The sequence below is a fragment of the Schistocerca gregaria genome, chromosome 5 (assembly GCF_023897955.1).
Source record: "Schistocerca gregaria isolate iqSchGreg1 chromosome 5, iqSchGreg1.2, whole genome shotgun sequence".
NCBI classification, from domain to species: Eukaryota; Metazoa; Arthropoda; class Insecta; order Orthoptera; family Acrididae; genus Schistocerca; species Schistocerca gregaria.
Genome location: NC_064924.1, coordinates 470835898 through 470858530, shown reverse-complemented (window position 1 = coordinate 470858530; position 22633 = coordinate 470835898). Strand labels below are relative to the sequence as shown.

Sequence of the window (22633 nt, the reverse complement as noted above, 5' to 3'; positions counted from 1 at the left end):
CAAATCTGGGTAAACCAGGAACGCCAGAAAAACAGATAAAAGTACGTATCAGTTTTCACTTCCTTTATAATTCTTTGTTTATTACGTACCAGAATTGGAAAATATTACATAATTATTAAGTAATTTCACCTTGACACTCAGTGCATTTGAAAACAACTGAACAGACTTCTAGAGACAAAGAGGGAGCAGAAATAAGAATTTTGGTCTGTAGATGCTTCATTCAGAAAAATTCTGAATGAAGCATCTACAGACCAAACACCAGAGGCAGGTGTAAGCCATTTTCAGGTAACACTTTTACAGCCACTGAATTTTTCATAAGTGTGACTCTGAGACTGCTAATTTTTTTATAAACATGGAAAAGTCTTAGGAAATATGGCTTTATTTGGATGCTTCCAACACAGATACATGTTTTGATGAAAACTATCGTGTTATTTGGCCTGCAGAGAAATATCATGTCAACAAATCCTTCAAGACAAGTTGATTGCACTTATGATATTGTAATACAGTGGTAACTTATTAGCAATTACAAACGGGCAGCTTAGATCAACCAGAATGAATTGGCATGTAACATTGTCCCACTCTGGCAACTTAAATATTTATGTTTAGTGCCACAGTTTCGACTGCCATGTTCTTGATCATTAGTTATTGACACCTTTCTCTTTCTTGTCTTTGAAACATAAAATCTGCTGAAGGCATAACACTCAAATGTCAATGAAACACGAAGACAAAATACAGGATAGACAAATATTATTCCTTGATATGAATAGAAAATGCACCAATGGACACACGATTGATTCACTGAATTTGTATGGTTCAATTTTACAGTTAGTATTTATTATTATTGTTGTGCAAGGATGTCATGTTATAAAACAGGTGACACCTGTGTTCCATTTGTGTAGTTTTCCATTCCAATAGTCAATTGTAGTGTCCCTGAGTCAATGCAGATGCGGTTGTTTGATTAACAGACTATAAGTGAAACCAACATTGTTACTGTAATACTGGTAAAAAATTCAAAACAAGGGGAAATGTTGTTATCATATCAGACTTCAGACAGCTACAACATTATTATTTCAAATTAACCTTGCAGTTGAGAATATAAATTACTAGTATCATTAAAATGGTCTATTTCTGGGAAAAATTACTGAGTGGCATGAAGTGGGTTCGTATTTGTCATTTGACTCAAAGTGCTCAGCTGTATTGTAGCACCTGTGAGCTCAGCTGGGCAGGCGTGAGTTTAGACATAGACACTGGCTCACAAATAATGGTGACACTTACTACAACTACACCAGGAGAAAGTGCAGCTTGTAGACATGTCCGCTGGTGTCTTTGCTGCAGCCATGTACCACCACTGGCCCACTTACCACAATAACTATGAGATACCTGGTGTTTGCACCAAGGGTTCAGTTACTAATGATGACTCCTCTGACCGTAGGCACAGAAATTGTCTTTTTAAAGTCTTTTTGTGAGCCATGTTCTAGGTTGTATGTTAAATGGAACTTAAGGATAACGTTTGAGTAATATTGAAGTACATTCAGTTACTGAGATGTGTCTAACATGATTGGTACTATGATAGTCGGAGAAAGATAAATGCATCACTTGTCAACATGCAACATGGGAAATAGTGAATACCAATTGATAGTAATTATGGATTTAAATGTATTTAGAGTAATATTATGAAATGTGACTACAATGGTTGCTAAAGCTGTCATGGGTGCACAATGAGAACACCTCAGTGATAACTTTGAAGCATAGTACCTATGTAAGTTGAACAGCGGTGACCGGATAAGCTTCATACATGAGTCATTGAGTAATTGGTAGTGTGAGAATTAAATCAGCACAAAGAGAGTGAATCATACTTAGTAGGGGAAATCTCTATAGTGCAACTAGCCAGTTTATGATACTGGGAAAATGTTTTATGATAATTCAGTTATTTAAAGGGGGGATTATTTTGTTGTTTGTGTTTCTTTTTAAATTCCCCCATTTAATAAATTGGTCACAAAATCTATTCAAGGTGTGATGGGTCCAATATAAAAGACACAGGATCAGCCTTGATAGTCCTCAGCTAATCATAGGACAATACATTCACACACATTACATGAGCAAAATAACTGCTCTGTGAAGTCTAAGGGAAGTTTGGAGCTCAGATTTCATCACATTTGGACATGTACATAAGGAGTTCTGAATAGATGTGATAATTTTATGGAATTAAGAATTAAAATTGAGCATGGAGTGCACCAAAGTGAACAGGTAAGAGTGAGAAAGATGAACACACTAGAAAACCTGATACTGGAAAAACATTTGATGCAACCTGTAGAGGCATGTAATTTGGCTTTTTTTCACAACAAATTTCTCTAGCCAACAAACAGTATGCATTTTATAACTGGTCAGGTTAGAAAGTGAATGTACAGTTTTCTATAGCATGATCAAAAGAAACCACACCATAGCAACTTGTATTTCATACTGAATGTTTTGTTGGGGTTTAGCTATTTTAAAACAGAAATCCTAACAGGCTAAATGATGTCTCACCATAAATTCAAACAAAAATAGAGGCAGATAATTATCTAAAAATACACAACACAACAATAATAGTGATAATTATAAGTTCAATTTTAATGAAAATGGTACACAATCATCTGTAAAGGGAGGACCCTCTCCCTCAGAATGTAGAGTACAATACAGAATTCTTATTCATTACAGAACCCTCATATACTGTGGCTAACAATCAATTCTTTGATATATGTTTCTTGTGTTACCTATAAGATTGTAGTAGTTGTGGCATCATGTCTGTCAAAACTGACCACCTCATTTACATATTAAAAAAATGGATATTTAATCTTCCCACTCCCCTCCCCCTGGTGAACACACATGGGTCTTTCATCTGAATCAAGAGGAAAATAGTAGTTGTATTTTTCATTTTCCTGTTGGAAAAAATTATGGGTCTCGTCTAATAACTTCACTGTCAATTGAAATGCGGCACTAGTTGGAAAAGGATATGAGGTAAGAATTGATTGTAGCCTTAATGAAAGGACTAGTTCCTTATTTGTAAGAAATGGGGACAAGCAAAAACCCAAATTAATATGGTCAGACAGGGATTGGAACCCCACTCTTCCCAAATAACACACCAATGACTTAACTATTTCATCATCTCCTTCGTCAGCAACATAACAACACTAAAGACAAGAATTCTAGCTGACAGAAGATAAAGACAATTCTACCCAGTTGCGTCTATGATGGATAATTTCATGTAAGAACTTTGTGGATGAATGCCTTCCACTGATGGTAAAAGCAATCACCATCTTTTCTTACTTCATTTTACTTTAAGGGCAGGTATGTGGGGTATTTATATAATTCTTACAAAAATTAGTACTACTGACATCATTACCAACCTTTCTGATAATCATCATAAACCTCAAATGTTCGTACACCTGTGTATTCAGCTTTTCCACCAGCATAGACACCTTCTTGCTTGTCTACCAGAAGTAACTGATGCCCTTCAAATATAAATGTTTCATTGTATCTTCGTCCTTCTCCACCATCAAGCTCAAGTGTAGCTGCTGAACCATACCGGGAGACCTGTTGTGGGGGGGAAAAAAAAAAATGTAGCAATAGTACAACAGCAATAAGGAATAAAGCAATAAGGAATAAATGTACACACACACACACACACACACACACACACACACACACACACACACACACACACACACACACACACACACACACACACACACACCCCTCCAGAGAGAAAAAAGTGTGGGTTCTTGATCATGAAGCAGAAGCAAAATTGAGTTTCAAAATAGTGACATATGTCCTCTCTTCCCAAACAGTTGATTAAATTTCTACTGTCTGGTGTTAAAGACCTTTTCACAATCTTTTGGGATAGAATAGGTCAATTTTGGAGCACCATTAGGAGAGTGAAATAGTTAATAGTGCCTGTTACAGTCTATTCTGGAGATGGAGATGAAACTATCAATGTGAAATTTTCCTAGGGGACTTTAGTGCAAAGGTATTTTTTCCTTCACAAAAAGGATCCCCCCCCCCCCTCTCATATCCTAAAATCTACTGGAAGTTCATATTTTGCCACATCCTCTATACAGGCCCAATGTTATTCCTTCAGATTGTGTGTCTGGACTTCTGAGAAACTCTTCAAGGTCATGACAGTACACAACTGATGCCAAGATCAAAACAGTAAGGAATCCTTGGTAGAAGAAACATCCTAAAATAGTTTTTCTGTTGGAAAAATATCGCTGCAACAATGTCCGACAATACTGGTAAGAAGGTTAATTATGTTGAGAAATGACATTTTAAGTTTCAATGGAGATACATACTTAAGGAAAAAACTCAGTGAATAATTATGTGTTGAGGTGGTGTCATACAACTACAGAAATTTTGAGTGGATTAGGCTTTTCTAAGAATTAGTTGCAAATTATTAATAATTGAGTTTAACACATTTGATACACCATTATCTATTACATCCTCCTGATATAAATAAACAAATGACTACTTTTCTGGCCTACAATTTCTTGCTTTGTTAAATTAATATTTACTCTGAAAGCTTTGGATTCATCAGTCTTCTGCAACAACAAAACTGCGCTAGAAACACTTCGTTTACAATTACTGACACAAGTTAGCATTTACTCACAGCAACATAACAACTACTAGAAATGAAAAACTCTTTATGGTCCACCAAAATGTCATAGGCCTTAGAATCAATTAGAGCTACTGACTCTCAACATTAATGATGGTCATCTTATAGACAGTGTTAATGGATTATGATTCACAGAGCACTTTGTGGGGGTTGGAACTTAATGGGCCACTGTTAGATGGCCATACCTCAACAGTTAGGTTAGTATGATGATAAAACTGGTGCAATTTAAAATTTCATAGATATAAACACTTATTGCATCAATCTTCACTCAAAGCCTGTACAACTACAGTTACCACTGATAATATGCAGTCATAACAATATTTGCTCATGAGCAACTGAGTTAGGGATATCACTTCACACATGGCACCATCTTTCACCGTGTTGACAGTGCTGACATATTGTGATGTGGACTACACGAGACTTCAAAAACATTGGGAACCAATCCATATGCATGAGTCTCAACTGCTACCCACAATGCTCAGAGGATGGTCAGAGCTAAGTCCAAGATTTGCATGTCATGCTCAGTAATCTACCAGATGTATGCAACGTAAGTGAGGTCAGGATCAGATGACACAGAGGTAGAGTGTAGGGGTGGGGAGAGGGATTTCTTAAGCACCTCTTTGTTCTTGAAGTGTTCATTCATTCTTCCACAATTCAGACACAATGTGGTAATGCATCTCTTGCTGAAGGTGTAGATTCTGTGCAGGGTGCTGCAGACAAACAGATGAATCGCAGTGCTGGAAAAGAATGACCTTGGATTTTTCAGTACTGCCAAACTATGCACATGTATTATCTTACACACAAGAACATCTCTATCTCCCACTTGAATGGTGACCTGTTAGCAAGTGGAATGCATCACCTCTTGTTTTTCTGCTTTCTTACACCTTCAGTTCAGCTAACCTTATTTAGTGCTCAGAGTGTATAGTGGTGGTAATACTGTGCCTATGCCAATCTTTGTATCCTCTAAAATTCAGTGAATAGACACATGTGTGGTGCACTGGATCCTGTGCACTCAACACAGAAGAGGGGGTTCTGAATAACACAGCTGCTCATTAGCATTGAGCTGGTGAGAATTTGCAACAGTGTGGTCCATCTATGCAGTTTTACTCTGTAATAGTAAACAGTGGTCCTTGACAACAAATTATTGCCAGAGGTGGTTTCTACTGTTTGCTGATTGAGACACTCAGGCACTCCCAGTGATACAGTCTCATAAGAGAAGCCTACTGCATACCAAATGTTGGAAAGGGTATTTCCTCTGCATTAGGCACCCACAATCTAGCTGCAATTAAATTCACTGACATTGCACATCATGTTTGTGCCCCTCCTCCCCCTCCCCCTTCCCCTCTCTCTCCCAGTCCCTTCTCTCCCTGCTCTCACCCCCTCTTCCCTTGTGTTACTGCACTGCACACTCTGTAAAAACTATGACTCAATCACCTACTTGACATCTCTGAACAGAAACAGTGGGTGGGGGGCGGTGGAGTGAGTGAGTGAGTGAGTGAGTGAAACGCCTCCAAATTTTTGATGGGAAAACTCCTAAGATAAAACAACTATTATTAACTTTCTACATCTTCATTATTTGTGTCTGCATATTTGCAGCCCTCTGTCACTAGACAGCTTCGAATTGCAGTGTGTAACATGACTGTGTGTAACATAATTACAGTGTGCTGTGATAGAATTTCATTCAAATTCAAAGAGTTCATCCACAGATGGAGCAACCTCTCCTTCAGCATGACAATGTCATACTACACATGAGCACTGTGATGTCTGCAACAATCAAAATCTTGGGTTCACTGTCCTTGATCACCCTCCAATAGTCCTGACCTGGCTGCATCTGATTTTCACCCATTTCCAGAACTTAAAAAACACCTCTGAGGACTTCACTTTTATGGCGATGAAGCGGAGTTGAGGTTATGGCTTTGTCAACAATAACAACCATTCTAGAGTGATGGTATCAACAAACTGGTCTCTCATTGGGGGAAATGTAATCATCACCAAGGTGACTGTTCAGAAACACATATGCAGACATGAAGAATAAACATGTAAAAATGTTAATGACATTTGTTTTATTTAGAAAGCATTAACAATTTTCACATAAAAAATTCGCAGGCATTACTTTTCAGCACATGCTCATAATTTCTTCTGTAGACATGTATAAACTGAAGTAATTAGCTCATGTCTGCCTGCATACACAGGTTGTCAGGAGCTGCTGTAGTTATTTTGATTTGGTTTTGACAAATAGATACGCTGATTCATGAGGAAGGTTTTTATATATAATTTATAAATATTTGGTACAAATTGTCTGAATTATGATGAGTTAAATTTGAGTTGTGAAAATGGTGCCATTATCACCTGGTGAGCAGCTGCCATAATTCAAAAGTGCCTCTAGAATGCAGCAAGGGGGACCAGATTCACATCTAGGCTAGTGATCAAAGGGTTGAGTGTTGAAAACCAAAGGTTGTGGATTTAAATCAGAGCTGGATTGATCATTTTTCACTGTGGCTTATTCACCTCTCAATGGAGTGGAGGTAGATGCCAATTTCAGACTGCCAAGTTCTGCTTTCCACAGATTTCACACTCTTAATTCACTGTAAATTCTTTGAACAATGGCCAGTGAGATGCTCAAGATTGAAATATCATAATAAATTTGACCAATAATGAAAAAACAACCACCGCATCTTCAAGATGTGATGTGAAATTTACAATTTGAAACAACGAAATATTTCTAACCAATGGTTTCCCTGCACTGTTTGAGAACAATTGCATAGCAAAAAGACAAGCAAATACAAAATATGTTAGGTTTATTTCTATTTCCAAAAAACTACTTCAGAACTTTACATTCAGTATGTTCTTTCAGTAGTGCAGTGGCTGACTTATCTTTCAGCTTATTGCCTTCCTTGAATCAAACCTAAATGTGGACATGATTCTTTGAATGGCCCATAGAAGAAGTCTTCATGAAGAGTTCAAGATAAAGAATTGTGGCACTGAGACTCAACAATGTATCACAGTGCTTACTAAGCCTCACAAGAGGAGTACTGCAACACCAGCTAAACACTACATCAGGCTTGTTTCTCCTATTTTTCTTTTATTTGTGCCACCTCAACCATCCCTTGGTGCATATTGAATATATATATCTCTCTCTCTCTCTCTCTCTCTCTCTCTCTCTCTCTCTCTCTCTCTCTCTCTCTCTCTCTCACACACACACACACACACACACACACACACACACACACACACACACACACACACGCGCGCGCAAATGCATGCAAATGTGTATGCCCCTTCCACATGCACGCACACAGAGTACGCATTGGTCCACAAACAAAATGTGCTATGCCACACAAGATGTGATTTAGGAATATGGATGACTAGACTGAGATGTGGACTGCCATCCTCCTCAACGTTTGTTCACTGTCTTGCTACTATGTCACTTCACTTGGTAGACGAGAAAGGACTCATGGTTTATATTACAGAAGACTTTCCAGAATGTGACTAATGGAATTTTCCACTGACTGAGTGATCTGCAATGAAGAGACAATTAATTCTGACTGTAAAGTTTATATCAGTCACTGCTCTCTCAATTTTTATTTCTGAAAAACTGGTTTCAAATTTTATGTCAAGATATGCATTATCAATAACCCATAATGTTTCTTGTCCAATTGCTGTGTTAGAGGATGGTAAGAGGAAACATATCTTCAAGGACTCAAATAGCAGACTGTCACTGAAAATATGTTCACTCCTCACAGCCTCTGATGTAGCTTTTGGCCAAGACACATTATGGACTACTGATAATGATCAAAAGGTTGAAACTACTGTAGGCAATATATAACAACAGTGTGAACACTGACTGATATAAACCTTGCAATCATACTTAATTAAGCAAATGGACACTCTCTGCCAACAACTTGGCACATATAAACAGAAAAATAATATCGTATGAAACTGAAATGAAACCAGTTTGGGTATGGAAAAGACAACAGCATATAAAAGGACCAACACACGCTGAAAATAGATGACAATAAAAGTATAAAGTAGAGATGGTACATGGTTGCAGTTTGCACTCTGAAGAGCAGGCTCCTCAGTAAATATATAAACAAAATTGTTCTTGGGAGAAGTTGCTTTGCCTCTGCTAAAAAAAAAAAAAAAAAAAAAAAAAAAAAGTGAAAATATGTGGATGGAACAGCATGTAAAATAAGGGAAAGGGAACCACTCACCTATTGTGGACTGATGTGTGGAGCACAAGAATACATAACAGAAAACCGTATTCACAGTAGCTTTGGAGTTCTTGCTCTTTTTACTAGTAAAAGTACACACATTCACACACATTCATACATGCAACTACAAAAACAGTCTTTTGACCACAGAAAGACTGATTATTGATGATCGCTTATTGAAAGCAGTTGCCTTTCCTCATGCAGATCTGGCACTGTCTTCTCCCACCAGTGTCTATCTCCTTCCCCCCTTCATCCCCCTCCCTCTTCTTATATCTGTTTTATGCTCTACCCTCTGTACCTCTTTTTGTTGTGTTGTACTGCAGCTGAGTGATATGGCAAAAGAATTGCCTATTTTCCCCTACCCTCTCCTTGTTTCCTTCCCTAACCCTCCCCATCTCTATCAACCCCTTTCAATAACTGATTGTCAATAATCAGTTTCAGTGTAGCCACAGGACTGTGCTGTGTGTACTTTCACTAGGAAAAAAAAAGCAAGTAAGTTGACAAGCAAGACATGTATACACGTTAGCATTCGAATGAGCACTGAGTCCCAGTCTAGCGGCTGCTGCTTGGCTGGCCGCTTAGGTGGCGCAGCTGCTGCATGGCTGGCAGACAGCACCGCACGTAGAAGACGCGTGTAATTGCGCGGAAGTTCTTTGAATGCTCGGTGAGTCACAACAGTGAACACTGTTTGTTGTTGGCGCGCCAGACATTTTGTGCGAGACACGCCCCAGTGCCCTTGATGAAGGAGGCGCAAGACTGAAGCACACAAAGATGCAGGTACCACAACATGCGGTGAAGCATTGTCAGTGGAAAGGAGGATAACACCATCCCTAGCCGTGTGGCGGTAGCGCAAAGCGTAGTAGTTCTGCAACGGATCAGAAGTCTTAGCAGACGGGCGATGTGGCCAACCCTTCTGAATACAGAGTAAAACCTGGGAGAGGGTAGGGTCAGAACCCGTAGCAGCCGCCAGCCTGTCCCCAGTGATGGGGAACCCGTGCACAACCCGCTGCTCGGCAACATCCAGGTGGAAACACAAAAGTTCGTCCCTATCGAATGCCTGATCAGGACCCATGGGAAGGCGGACAGAGCATCAGCATTTGCATGTTGAGCTGTTGGCCGGAAATGAATGTCATAATTGAAACGAGACAAGTAAAGAGCCCAACGCTGGAGGCGGTGTGCAGCCTTGTCGGGAAGTGACGTTGATGGATGAAACAAGGAAACAAGTGGTTTGTGATCAGTAACAAGATGAAATTTTGAGCCATAGAGAAAAACACCAAACTTATTTAGAGCATAAATAATGGCCAAAGTTTCTTTCTCAATTTGAGAATACTTTTGTTGGGCATCCGTGAGCGTTTTGGAGGCATAAGCAATGGGTTGTTCCGAACCGTCAGAAAGATCCCGTAATGAGAGGCGTCTGTGGCAAGAACAAGATGTTGGCCAGGTCAATAAGTAGCCAGGCACGGGGTCTGTTTCAGCATAGTCTTCAATTTCTGGAAAGCTGCATCGCATGACGCGGACCAGTGAAAAGGCACATTTTTATGCAACAGGAGATGCAACGGCTGAGCCACCGAAGCCGCAGACGGTAAAAACTTGTGATAGTATGCTATTTTCCCCAAGAAGGCCTGCAGTTCCTTAACAGATGTAGGGCGAGGAAGGGCATCGATCGCAGCGACAGTTTGCTGAAGCGGACGAATACCATCCCAGGAGAGTTGAAACCCCAAGTACGTGATAGATGCCTGAAAAAAATTGTGATTTCTGAAGATTACACTTAAGACCGGCAGTCTGTAAGATATGAAAAAGAGCACGGAGATTTTGAAGATGTTCTTCAGTGGTGGAGCCAGTGACAACAATGTCGTCCATGTAATTGATACACCCAGGTACAGGGAGCAATAATTGTTCCAAGAATCGCTGAAAGAGAGCAGGGGCGCTAGCAACCCTGAATGGCAGTCATTGGTATTGATAGAGGCCAAAAGGCGTGTTAAGGACCAGAAACTGCCGGGAAGCAGAGTCGAGAGGAAGTTGATGATAAGCTTCTGACAGGTCAATTTTAGAAAAATACTGGCCCCAAGCAAGTTTAGTGAACAGTTCTTCAGGACGGGGCATAGGGTAAGTGACGATGAGGCATTGAGCATTTACAGTGGCTTTGAAATCGCCACTGAGACGAATATCACCATTTGGCTTAGCAACGACAACGACAGGAGAGGAACACTCACTGGAAGTGACAGGAAGCAAGACCCCTGAAGTGGTGAGATGATCCAACTCCCGTTTTACCCAATCACGAACGGCCACAGGAATGGGCAAAGCCCGAAAAAACTTTGGCCGAGCAGTGGGTTTGAGCATGATATGAGCTACAAAGTCGTTTGCACGGCCTACCCCAGGAGAAAAAAGGGACGAAAATGTCGTCGACAAGGAATTCAGTTGAGCATAAGGAATAGCATCAGAGACAATATTGACAGAGTCATCTATAGAGAACCCAACAACGCGAAAAGGAATCGAAACCAAAAAGATTTTCTGCTTTGCTCTGGTCGACCACAAATATGGGAACAGTGCGAACAATGGATTTGTAAGATACCTCAGTATTAAACTGTCCCAAGAAAGAAATCTTCTGTTTATTGTACGTCCATAATTGCCGGGTGACAGAAGTGGAGAACCCAACTGAAGATATGTCTGAGAATTAATTATAGTGGCAGCAGAACCGGTATCCACCTGCATGTGAACATCTCGACCAAGGATTTGGACAGTGAGGAATAACTTCCCTGAAAGGGAAGAAGTGCAATTGACAGACAACACAGAATCAGAATCAGCGTCATGTTCATGAAAATCATGTATGCGGTCAGGTTTGCAAACGGAAGACACATGACCTTTCTTTTTGCAATTGTGACACACAGCCCGACGTTGGGGATTCTCGCGTGTATGTTTTGTAAAACACCGTGGACATGAAGGAAGTTGCTGGGGGTTTCGCTGCAGTTTCTTAGCGGGTTGTTTACGGTTAGGCCGAGGCTGCACGTGGGATGCACTGCGGCCACATCGGCCGGCGGGGACGCGCCGCACGTGTCGTCAACAGCGCACAGAGGTTGTATTTCCCCGACATCACCCCAAGCCTCTATTTGCACCCCAGCGGCGCGAGAAATTTCAAAAGACTGCACAATGGAGAGAACTTCATCTAGAGTCGGATTTGCCAACTGAAGGGCACGTTGCCGAACTTCTTTGTCGGGCGCCGACCGGATAATAGCATCCCGTACCATGGAATTGGCATAGGATTCTTTGTGAACGTCAATAACAAATTGACACTTTCGACCGAGGCTGTGAAGTTCAGCAGTCCAAGCGCAATAGGATTGACGTGGCTGTTTTTTTTGACAATGATAAAAGGCAACACGGGAGGCTACCACATGTGTTTGCTTTTGAAAATAGACAGACAGAAGTGAGCACATTTCAGCAAAGGACAAAGACACTGGATCCTTAAAAGGAGCCAATTGCGAAACAACAGGTACGTTTGACGTGAAATCCAGGAAAGGAACAGAGACTTACATGGTTGTTCGTCCGTGACATGAAATGCCAAGAAGTGCTGTCGAAGACATTTTTCGTAATCAGACCAGTCTTCTGCCATCTCATCATAAGGAGGAAAAGGAGGTATAGCCAACGACGAGAAACTCCCTGCATTTGATGCCATGACGAAATCGCGAATCGCCGCTGTTAGAAGCGTTTGCTGTTCAAGAAGATTTAGCAATAGTTGCTCGACAGTAGACATGGAAACCTGTGGGTCAACGATGAAAAGGAAAAATCCACTACCTCGTTGCCAATTGTTATAACTTCACGTTTAACACATGTATTTCAGAACGACACAACACATATAAGTCACAGAGTAAGTTGACAAGCAAGACATGTATACACGATAGCATTTGAATGAGCACTGAGTCCCAGTCTAGCGGCCGCTGCTTGGCTGGCCACTTAGGTGACGCAGCTGCTGCATGGCTGGCGATTGTAGAGGACGCGTGTAATTGCGCGGCGGCGCTTTGAATGATCGGCGAGTCACAACAATGAACACTGGTGGTTGTTGTTTGTTTTTATGCTCCACAGATCAGTCTTCTATAGGTGAGGGGTTGTCTTTCCCTAATTTTAGGTACTGATATGACACTGATAATGTAAAACAATTTGTGAGTTTAATGTTCTCTCCTATGATATTTAACATTTTTCCAGTTATTACAAGCCTTTTACTTTTGACAAGTGAAATAATTTTCTGACTGAATTAATAAACATTAGGTGATAATTTTCATCCAAGTTTTCATCTTTAGAGGAACAAATGCAAAGTTTGTATTCCCCCTATAGTAACTATGAGCTAGTTGCAGAATGTCTCTGAGAACATTTGTATTAAATACTTTTAAGTTAGCTTATTGACAGTTAATAACTAGATGCAATGATATTGCCCTTCAAGTTTGTATTTGATATGGTACAATAACGAATAGTTTATATGAAATTTGACTTCAACTCTCCATATCTTAAACTTCGTAATGACTTAATTCAAAACAAGTGCATAGAGAAGTAGTAAGCACCCGGAGGTTGATAGACTTCTGCATATTACCTTGAACTTTCTCTGAGGTACTTCTGTAGACAATAAGACATCAAGGCAATAAACAGTAATAGTAGCTGAGACATGGAAAGTACTCACCAGCCATCTGAAAACTACTAGCCACCTGAAAATTACTAACAGTTTCATTACATTTTCTTGACATCATTGTTACCATCTACTACATAGGATTTCATTTGACAAATACACAAATATATAATAAATGAATAGGTTCTAAGATCATATACAGAAATTTATTGTGGAGTTACCTTCGCTGTGTGCCATTGCCCATCATCCACAGTGACTGCACTTAGCCAGATATCCCTTTCTTCTGTCCGCAGACTATTGAGGTTATATCGGAAGTGAAGTCGACTGTCTTTTATCTATAAAGGTAATAACATGTAATCAAATATTATGACTTTGCAAAAAATAATTTTAAATTAGGTAAATAATATCAAGACTTTTTTTAAAAATGTCTCTGATTAGATTCGGTTTTGTGGCTACAACTATTCCTCTGATACTGATCATTTTAGATGCAATTTATTTATTAAAATTTTGCAATATATCAGTGACGGTGATACAGCCCCTTAGTTAATGCTTCTTTCAATTGCAACAAGATGGGTGGTCAGTTTCAGCAATAAACGTTGTCCCTATCTAACAGCATCAATTTGAATTATTTACATCTTTGATCCCATGTCTTCTTTTTAATTTTATTCATTTATTTTTTGAGCCATAGTACAGTTAGTTGATGGAAGATATCTTAAAATGCCCCAAATGTTCAATTTCAAGCATTTAACCAATTTTAAAAATGAACACACACCATAAATTATGAAATCGGGAAATCCAATGCTGATGTACTATAATTTACAAAACTTTTAATTTTTCTCCTTGGACTACTTGCACATCCATACAATATATTTTCTATTATTTTCTGAGAAATTTGTCCCTATAAACTAAATCTGCTTCTGTCCTGCTGCTTCCATATAGTGATTCCAATTCAAATTTCTGCTGCTAGATAGGGACAACATTTATTGCTGAAACTGACCACCCATCTTGTTGCAATAAACAGAATATTACAAGTAAAGTAGAAACTCAGGTGCAGATAAACCCTTTAATGTTCATATAACAATAAAGTATAGACTATAAATTAACAATGTCCTGCATTAGATGCGATTCAGAATTTTAGGAAGTTGAAACATTGCTTTGAGAAAGACATCATTTCATAAAACGGAAACACTATGCCTTCTGTTTCCTATTTTTTTCTTTTTTTTCCATTTTTCTTTGGTTCCTATTCCTTTCCATAGCACTGGTATAACTTTCTAAGTTCTTAATCTCATGGTGCAACTTTTTAGGACGAGTTCTCAATGTTTTACGAATAAAGTTCTGCACTATTTTTAAGTTATCACACATAGTTTCCTTTCACAATTACTATAAGGTTACTACAGTAATGTATAGGTGTCTGCAAAAATCCAGGGTTTTCCTACCATTCATTAAAGATGTTACTGACCTAATGGGAAAGATGTTGATGAAATGGAATATTGCTGCAATCTACAGACCTACCTGGAAGATATAAAAACACCTTAAGTCGATCAAGGATCCCCACAAATCACTAAAAAAAGCAGGACTTTACAGGATACTGTGTAGTTTTGGAGGTATGAAACCTGGTACTACTAAATGTATGGTCAAAAAATGACCAGACCAACACAACAGAAATGGCAGAAGGGTAGAAACACACAGTCTTGGAACATGATTTGCAGCCATATCACCACTGTATTCCATTTGATAAGACTCAGGTACTGGCAGCCACAAGTGGATACTATGAGAGGCTATACAGAGGGGCCATGGAAATAATTATAGACCCCAATAATTATATTGAAAGGAAGAGGTTGTGAAATTAAATGGTGTGTATTGTGGGAGATAAGTTCCACACTATTTTGTTACTTGTGAGCTCAGCTTGCGCTGTACTCTGGCAGACATGGGACTAGATCTGCAGGGTGAAATAATGGACACAGAAATGTTCTCACAGTTCCTTTATTGGAACTGGACACATCTACATATAATATAGAGCACGCAATAGGATTACAAGGGGCCATCTGTACTTGGCTTAGAGAGGACAGATGCCAAACCGTGAACAGTTTGCAGTGGGTGACACACAATGGGTGCTTGCAGTTTGAGGTGTGGACACCGTTTATCACACATGACCCTATCAGCAAGGTACTAAGCACTCTATAACTTGCAAACACGCTTGTGGTGTTCCACGTAATTTAGACTAATATGTCGGATCACAGTTATGAGCAGAATGGACACATGCAATGTTATTGTAACAACAAAACACTATTATGCACTTGTAATATGAAAGGAGGTGGACGAAGTGACCCCAGATGAATTTTCTCTAAGCAAATCACATGCAACACAAACAATACAATTAAATACCCTCATTACAGAGGTGAGGAAAATGGTGTGCTACCCACGAGGGTGCAGGTAACACTGTAATGTACTTGAAGCTCAAAAGAAACAGGCAGGTAAAATAACACACTCTGTAGGAATTTACTAATAATAATTAAAAAGCAAGAAAGGCAAGAGTGATACTCTCCAACAGGCTGCAGACATTAACACAAGGGATTCAATTGAGCAAAAGCATTAAGCTGAGAAAATGAAGCTGCTTGACAGTGCATACAGATCAGTTGCAAAATGTGATGTGTATAAAGAGCAAATGGCACACTTTGTCATTAGCTCTCGATGAGGCTTGCAGGTGCCAGCTATTACAGCTCAACCAAAATGTGCAGTACTAATTCTTTGGTGTTGTCTTCACTTCACTCATATCTCTCTGGAGCACCGTTACAGCACGCCATCAAATGTCCATTCTTCTAACACAAAACACTCCCGAGCTAACATTCAGAAAATGTTATCTCATTTAAACAGAGGTGCAAGTTGCTCAGTGTCTATGAGGGGAGTTCCCATCAGGGAGTACTTTTCTGTTGTGTCTCTTTCTGGGGAAAACCTCGAGCTGCAGCAAGGATGTGCAAGAGAGAGAGAGAGAGATAGAGAGATAGAGAGAGAGAGAGAGAGAGAGAGAGAGAGAGAGAGAGAGTGAGAGAGAGAGAGACTCCAACTCTTGGTCTGCTTTTGCTCATTGTCCTATCAGGTACTGTGCAATGTGTCATCTGCTGTTGACATCTGTTGAAGCAGGTGGATGATGGGTCACATATACACTGTAGTGGATCACCACAGTTTTGATTCAGAAGAAGAAGTGTGCCATTCTTCCGTGATGGAGTGATAGCGCTAGCAGACAACAGCCACTGACAGCAGCTAATTATGCTCAAGTTATAGTGAGACAGGGTGTCCATCGGATCTTCAAAAAAGTTAGTCTCCTCGGAGGTGTCCTCTGCAGACAGGGATGAAACAACTATAATAGTCTAGAATATTTAATAAATGTGGAAGGAAACTATGTGAAAACTTGAAAATTGAACAGAACTATATTAATAAAACATCGAGAACTTTTTCATTCTTTGGGCCTTGTCCTGCAACAGCGCGTGGTCAGCCATGTTATTACAGATTTGGCAGTGATAGATGCAGAGGGTGGCCAGATGCACTTCCTGCCGCCAATAAAACATTGAGAACTATGGTCCCAAAAAGTTGCAACATGACAAGATGACTCAGTATCAGAAATTGGCTACAATATATGAGACTCAGAAGTTGGAAAGTTATACCAATGTGGTGGAAAGGAACAGAAACTAGAGAAATACAAAGAAAAATGGGAAACAGATGGAATAATTTTCCTCTGTTTTTATCAAATGCTGTCTCTCTCTTTTCAGTGTTTCCACTGCGCTTTTCCCTCTATGTCTGTACAATCTACATTTTCTAAGATACTGAATTTTTTCTTGTGTTTAATGTAATATGCCTTCTCAATGCTAGGTAAAACCTCATAGTCTTCATTTCTGACTTGCTCCTATCATACACAATATTAAATTTGCTCTTATGGACTGTATCATCTTGGGAAACTGGTAACTGTCTAATGCAACCGATAAAGGCAGGTAAACTATGTTAAAATGTTGATAAGCAATAACACAAACCTCAAGGATACCATACTCCCGATTGTGCTGGTCACTAACTCTGAATAGTTCACCACGTTCCTCTCTAGTGCGAAACCGTAACTGCACCTGTGTGGTGAAACGGTCAGGCTCAAAAGAGAGAGCATATTTCACATAACTCTGAGTTCTGAAAGTTGCAGGTATGGTTGGAACAGTACAACTAGGTCCTGTCCATCCCGGTTCACATTTGCAGCGGGCTTGTGAAAAGCTACCCACACAAGAACCATGTTCCCAGCAACGAGCAGTAGCATCTTGTGCTTCACATAGTGCTTCTGTTTGAGGACAGCCAGCGACACTGTTCCGAAAGAGTCCTGGGTGCGCTAGATCATACAGCTGAAACACACATCTTACTTCAAAAAGCAGTCAAACCAGAAGGCTTATTAGTTTTAACGACAACATGGCACTAAAAGAATGCATAGAAATATAGTGCTAGTTTTAAAGGATTAGATAAAGATAACAGTAACAAATACTAATTAATGATTAAAGTATTCTCAAATTGGAAACCTGGGAAGTATCAATTGTCCATCAACTTACACAATCTTTTCCTATCTGCTGTCTACTGAGACACATTATGATCTTCTGTGATCATTGTTTCTGGCAGCATCAGCTTTGTGATATGATATGCATTACAAACAAGCCATGATATTTGTCACTGAGGTATGAATCCTTACTCTGACGAAAACATCAGTCTCAGTCAAAAACTGATATTTTAATTATATATAATTATTATAATAATTGACTTCAATCACCTCTGCTATCTTGTAGCTTAAAAATCAATTTTAAAACAAAATATTTTTGCTATATGCTGGTTTTGATTAATGTAGATTTCCTGACAACTGCATACATATCATGGCCAGTTTTGACAAGAATGGTACAAACATGATTTGGCAGATTACTGCAAAACAATGGAAACTTACACAAAAACAGTAAAATATGGAGCCCAAAACTTTATACTTTATTATCTGAATTCAATACTGATTGGCATATATTTCAAGGGAAAAAATTGCTGTGCTTCATATTTAGAGTTTTTGAAGGACATTTATAAGACTGAAACTGTTTGAGCAATGAGGTACTTATTAGTTGGGTAGTATAACAAATGCAGAAACTATGTTTCAATTTCCATATGTGAAAATATTCATAAGGAAGAAATGCTGATAGCAATAAAGGCCATACAAAAAAGGTAGTTTAAAAATCAGTTGGAAATAATATATATCACAAGAAGGATGAAACTTATGTTAGCACTTAAACTGAAATTAACAGAATTAATGGTTACTGTAAAGTGGAAGTATTACTGATAAAAGAAGATTTTACCTTACTGTTGTGAAACACATTTTTGATACATCCATCGAAACCTTTGCCTGATGGTAATGTTGTCCATTCATATAGTTCTGCTTCAAAATTTTGCACATACCAACCACCAATCTGTAAAGGAGCATTGACATTTAGGTACTCATTGAATTGTGGCACTGTTCCATGTGCTTGGCAGCTAGAATCATCAAATTCTGGCGGTGTCCCATCCTCCAGCTCTACTACATCAGCTGATTTGCAGTAATCCACCACCAAACGTACATTCTGCAATAGCAACAGTTTAAAATTTTAAAAACTACATGTAATTATTCCAGCTGTGAAGTGTAGTTATTATACAGAGACACAGTGTGATTTCATAGTAGAAAATTTTATTAAGTTCAACATAACTCTTCAGTACTACTGGTACTACTCAGAAATACATACAAAAGCACACGAAGTGGAAGACCATACCTCTGTATCCCAGAAAATATCAATATTATGCCATTCTCCATCATCTAATGTCTTTTTTGTTTTAACTCTCAACTCCAATGTTCCTGAACCAAAATTAATGAACAGCTTTGGCATTCCACCTTCAAGCTCCAGTGAAATAAAATCTGAAATAATTTGAGTTGCAGAATTACAGACCAAAAGAATTCACAAGAAATTTGCGACATTTCTCTTATCAGAATTTACCTGACACTAAAACTTCATTAGTCTCAGGAGGCACTATTGGTCCATTATACAACAGCATCCCATCTTTTTTCTTAGTAATAAATTCAAGACTAAGATGGGAATTGTCACACATTTCAAGTGGAGGATACCATGCCCAACCATTCCCCCTGAAACTACGTGAAGTCTGTTGACATCTTGGTCCATTGTAACCACTGGGACAAGAGCAACTGTGGACAAAAAAGAAAATACAGGTTCTTTTCTACACATTTGAAAAAAGTTTTTCTTGTATGTATGTGCTGTTCAACCTTCTCATTGGCTGATTGTTTTCTATGAAATATGTGTAAAGACTAAGGCATTAATGCAAATTTCTTACCACACCATTGGAGGTTAAAGATTAGTTATTGAAAATGTACAGAATGTTGATGATGAAGGGGGAGGGGCAGTAAGATAAACAAAGCTATTTCTAACAAAAAAATCTATTCAACTACAGAAATTTATTGGCCATTGGTGCTAAATCCCATTCATTGCAGTAATGCCATTGGTTCAACATTCATATAACATGTTGCCCCTATAAGGAAGGAAGGCAGGAAGGGAGGGAGGGAGGGAGGGAGGGAGGGAGGGAGGAACGGAGAAGGAGGGGGGAGAGAGAGAGAGGGGGAGAGAGAGAGAGGGGGGGAGAGAGAGAGAGAGAAAGAGAGTGCCGTCTACTTTTGATGAGGGCCTTACTGGTAAACGCTTGATTTCTGACAGTCTTTTTGTTGTGCCTATCGGCAACTCTGCATCTCCACTATATGGTGAGTGGCAACTTCCCTTTCCATAATATTGTTACATTCAGTCCTGGATTTTCCGTTGGGGTGAGTATATGCTACATATAAAACACATAAAATAAGGCTAAGGCAACACCCCACCTGGAGTGTACTCAGATTCAGGTGTTTAGAGGAGCATATATCTATTAAAAGGTTTGTAAATTCATCCCTAATTAGAGCAACAAAGCATAATATATAATTTAAGGCGTCAGCACAAGCCGCACCTGAGTGCCATCTGAATGTGTAAGATTTTTTTACTTCTTGTAAGAACTTCATAAATTTTTTACAGTCTCAACTAACAGTTCTAAGTGATTGTGACTGGCAAGTGAAATGAAGCAGTAATGTTGAGAAGATCACCATTTACTGAATAAAATAGAATAAAAATTTCAATAATTTCAACAAGATATTAAGAAGCATTAATTTGTTGCCATTGGCAGCTATTAATCGGCAAAAGAGCTCAATGCATAAGTGTGTTTCACATTTTTGATGAAAATATTGTCACAAGTGAGTTGAAAAAAATATTTTAAGCTTGCGAATAAACAATTTTCATCCAGAAGGTATAAGTTATTGCTGGAATATCAAACACCCAGCAAATGCTGATGTGCTTGCATTGAAATCAGAAAGCAAGTTCAGCAGAGTTTGCGGCACATAAAAAATTACTGTGTGGTTGGCAAGGAAGATAACTGATATGATCACTGCCAGCAGACAACACATTGTTGCTTGTCACACAGCCATCGACTCCGAGACTACAGGCAGCATCATTCCCAATTTAGTGGCATTTGCATCGGCAGTCACCTACAGCTAAGCAGATATTGACATCATGATGGCAATTCCATGGCAGTTTGCAGCTGACCCGTACCTAACTTTGTAAAAATAACCACTGAGCAGTATAATTTTTTTTTACTTCAAATCTTAATTGTTGCATGTAAATTACTGTACATAATGGTAATATACTGAGGCTTGATTTTATTGTTAACTACCATGTGGTTAGCTATTATATCAAAGTGTAAGTATATGCTGGAATTAACATGCAAGATTACTGCTGAGGCAGAGAAAGTTGATGTAAAAACATTATTTGTGAAATGAATGGATGAAAATAAAAAATTAATGGACAAGGTTGAGAATATTAATAATAAGATTGAGGAAACCATTAAATAAAAATAAAGATTCCAAGACTTACCAAGCGGGAAAGCGCCGGCAGACAGGCACATGAACAAAACACACAAACACACACACAGAATCTTTATTTTTAATATATTTTTCCCATGTGGAAGTTTCTTTCTGTTTTATTTATATATATATTAAAAACAAAGAATCCAAGACTTACCAAGCGGGAAAGCGCCGGTAGACAGGCACAATAAAATAACACACAAACACACACACAAAATTACGAGCTTTCGCAACCGGCAGTTGCTTCGTCAGGAAAGGAAAAGGAAAGATGAAAGGATGTGGGTTTTAAGGGAGAGGGTAAGGAGTCATTCCAATCCTGAGAGTGGAAAAACTTACCTTAGGGGGGGAAAAAGGATAGGTATATACTCACATTCACACACACACACACACACACACACACACACACACACACACACACACACACACACACACACACACATTCTGCCCAAACTCTTTGACTTTAAATATGTCTGCTTGTGTCTGTATATGTATGAATGGGTGTGGACATAAACAAAGCTATTTCTAATAAAAAAATCTATTCAACTACAGAAATTTATTGGCCATTGGTGCTGAATCCCATTCATTGCAGTAATGCCATTGGTTCAACATTCATATAACATGTTGCCCCTATAACGTCGGCAGACAGGCACAAGAACAAAACACACAAACACACACACAGAATTACTAGCTTTCACAACCGATGGTTGCTTCTTCAGGAAGGAGAGGGAAAGACGAAAGGATGTGGGTTTTAAGGGAGAGGGTAAGGGGTAAGGAGTCATTCCAATCCCGGGAGCGGAGAGACAGGTGTACACTCGCGCGCGCACACACACACACACACACACACACACACACACACACACACACACACACACACACACACACACACACACACACACACACACGCACACATCAAATATATATATATATATATAAACAAAGATTCCAAGACTTACCAAGCGGGAAAGCGCCGGCAGACAGGCACATGAACAAAACACACAAACACACACACAGAATTACGAGCTTTCGCAACTGGCAGTTGCTTTGTCTTTCCTGACGAAGCAACTGCCAGTTGCGAAAGCTCGTAATTCTGTGTGTGTGTTTGTATGTTTTGTTCATGTGCCTGTCTGCCGGCGCTTTCCCGCTTGGTAAGTCTTGGAATCTTTGTTTTAATATATTTTTCCCAT

General features: G+C 39.2%; 1 protein-coding gene across 1 annotated transcript in view; it reads right to left on the bottom strand.

The window, feature by feature from the left end:
• Window positions 1–22633, bottom strand: part of LOC126273386 (neural-cadherin) — a 432448-nt gene that overhangs the window by 146073 nt on the left and 263742 nt on the right. Inside the window, exons 17-22 of the mRNA XM_049976939.1 lie at window positions 19495–19700; window positions 19273–19415; window positions 18826–19086; window positions 17497–17847; window positions 13693–13806; window positions 3387–3573 (exon numbers count right to left, since the gene is read on the bottom strand). Of these exons, the coding sequence (XP_049832896.1) occupies window positions 3387–3573; window positions 13693–13806; window positions 17497–17847; window positions 18826–19086; window positions 19273–19415; window positions 19495–19700 (1262 nt within the window). The remainder of the gene's footprint in view (window positions 1–3386; window positions 3574–13692; window positions 13807–17496; window positions 17848–18825; window positions 19087–19272; window positions 19416–19494; window positions 19701–22633) is intronic.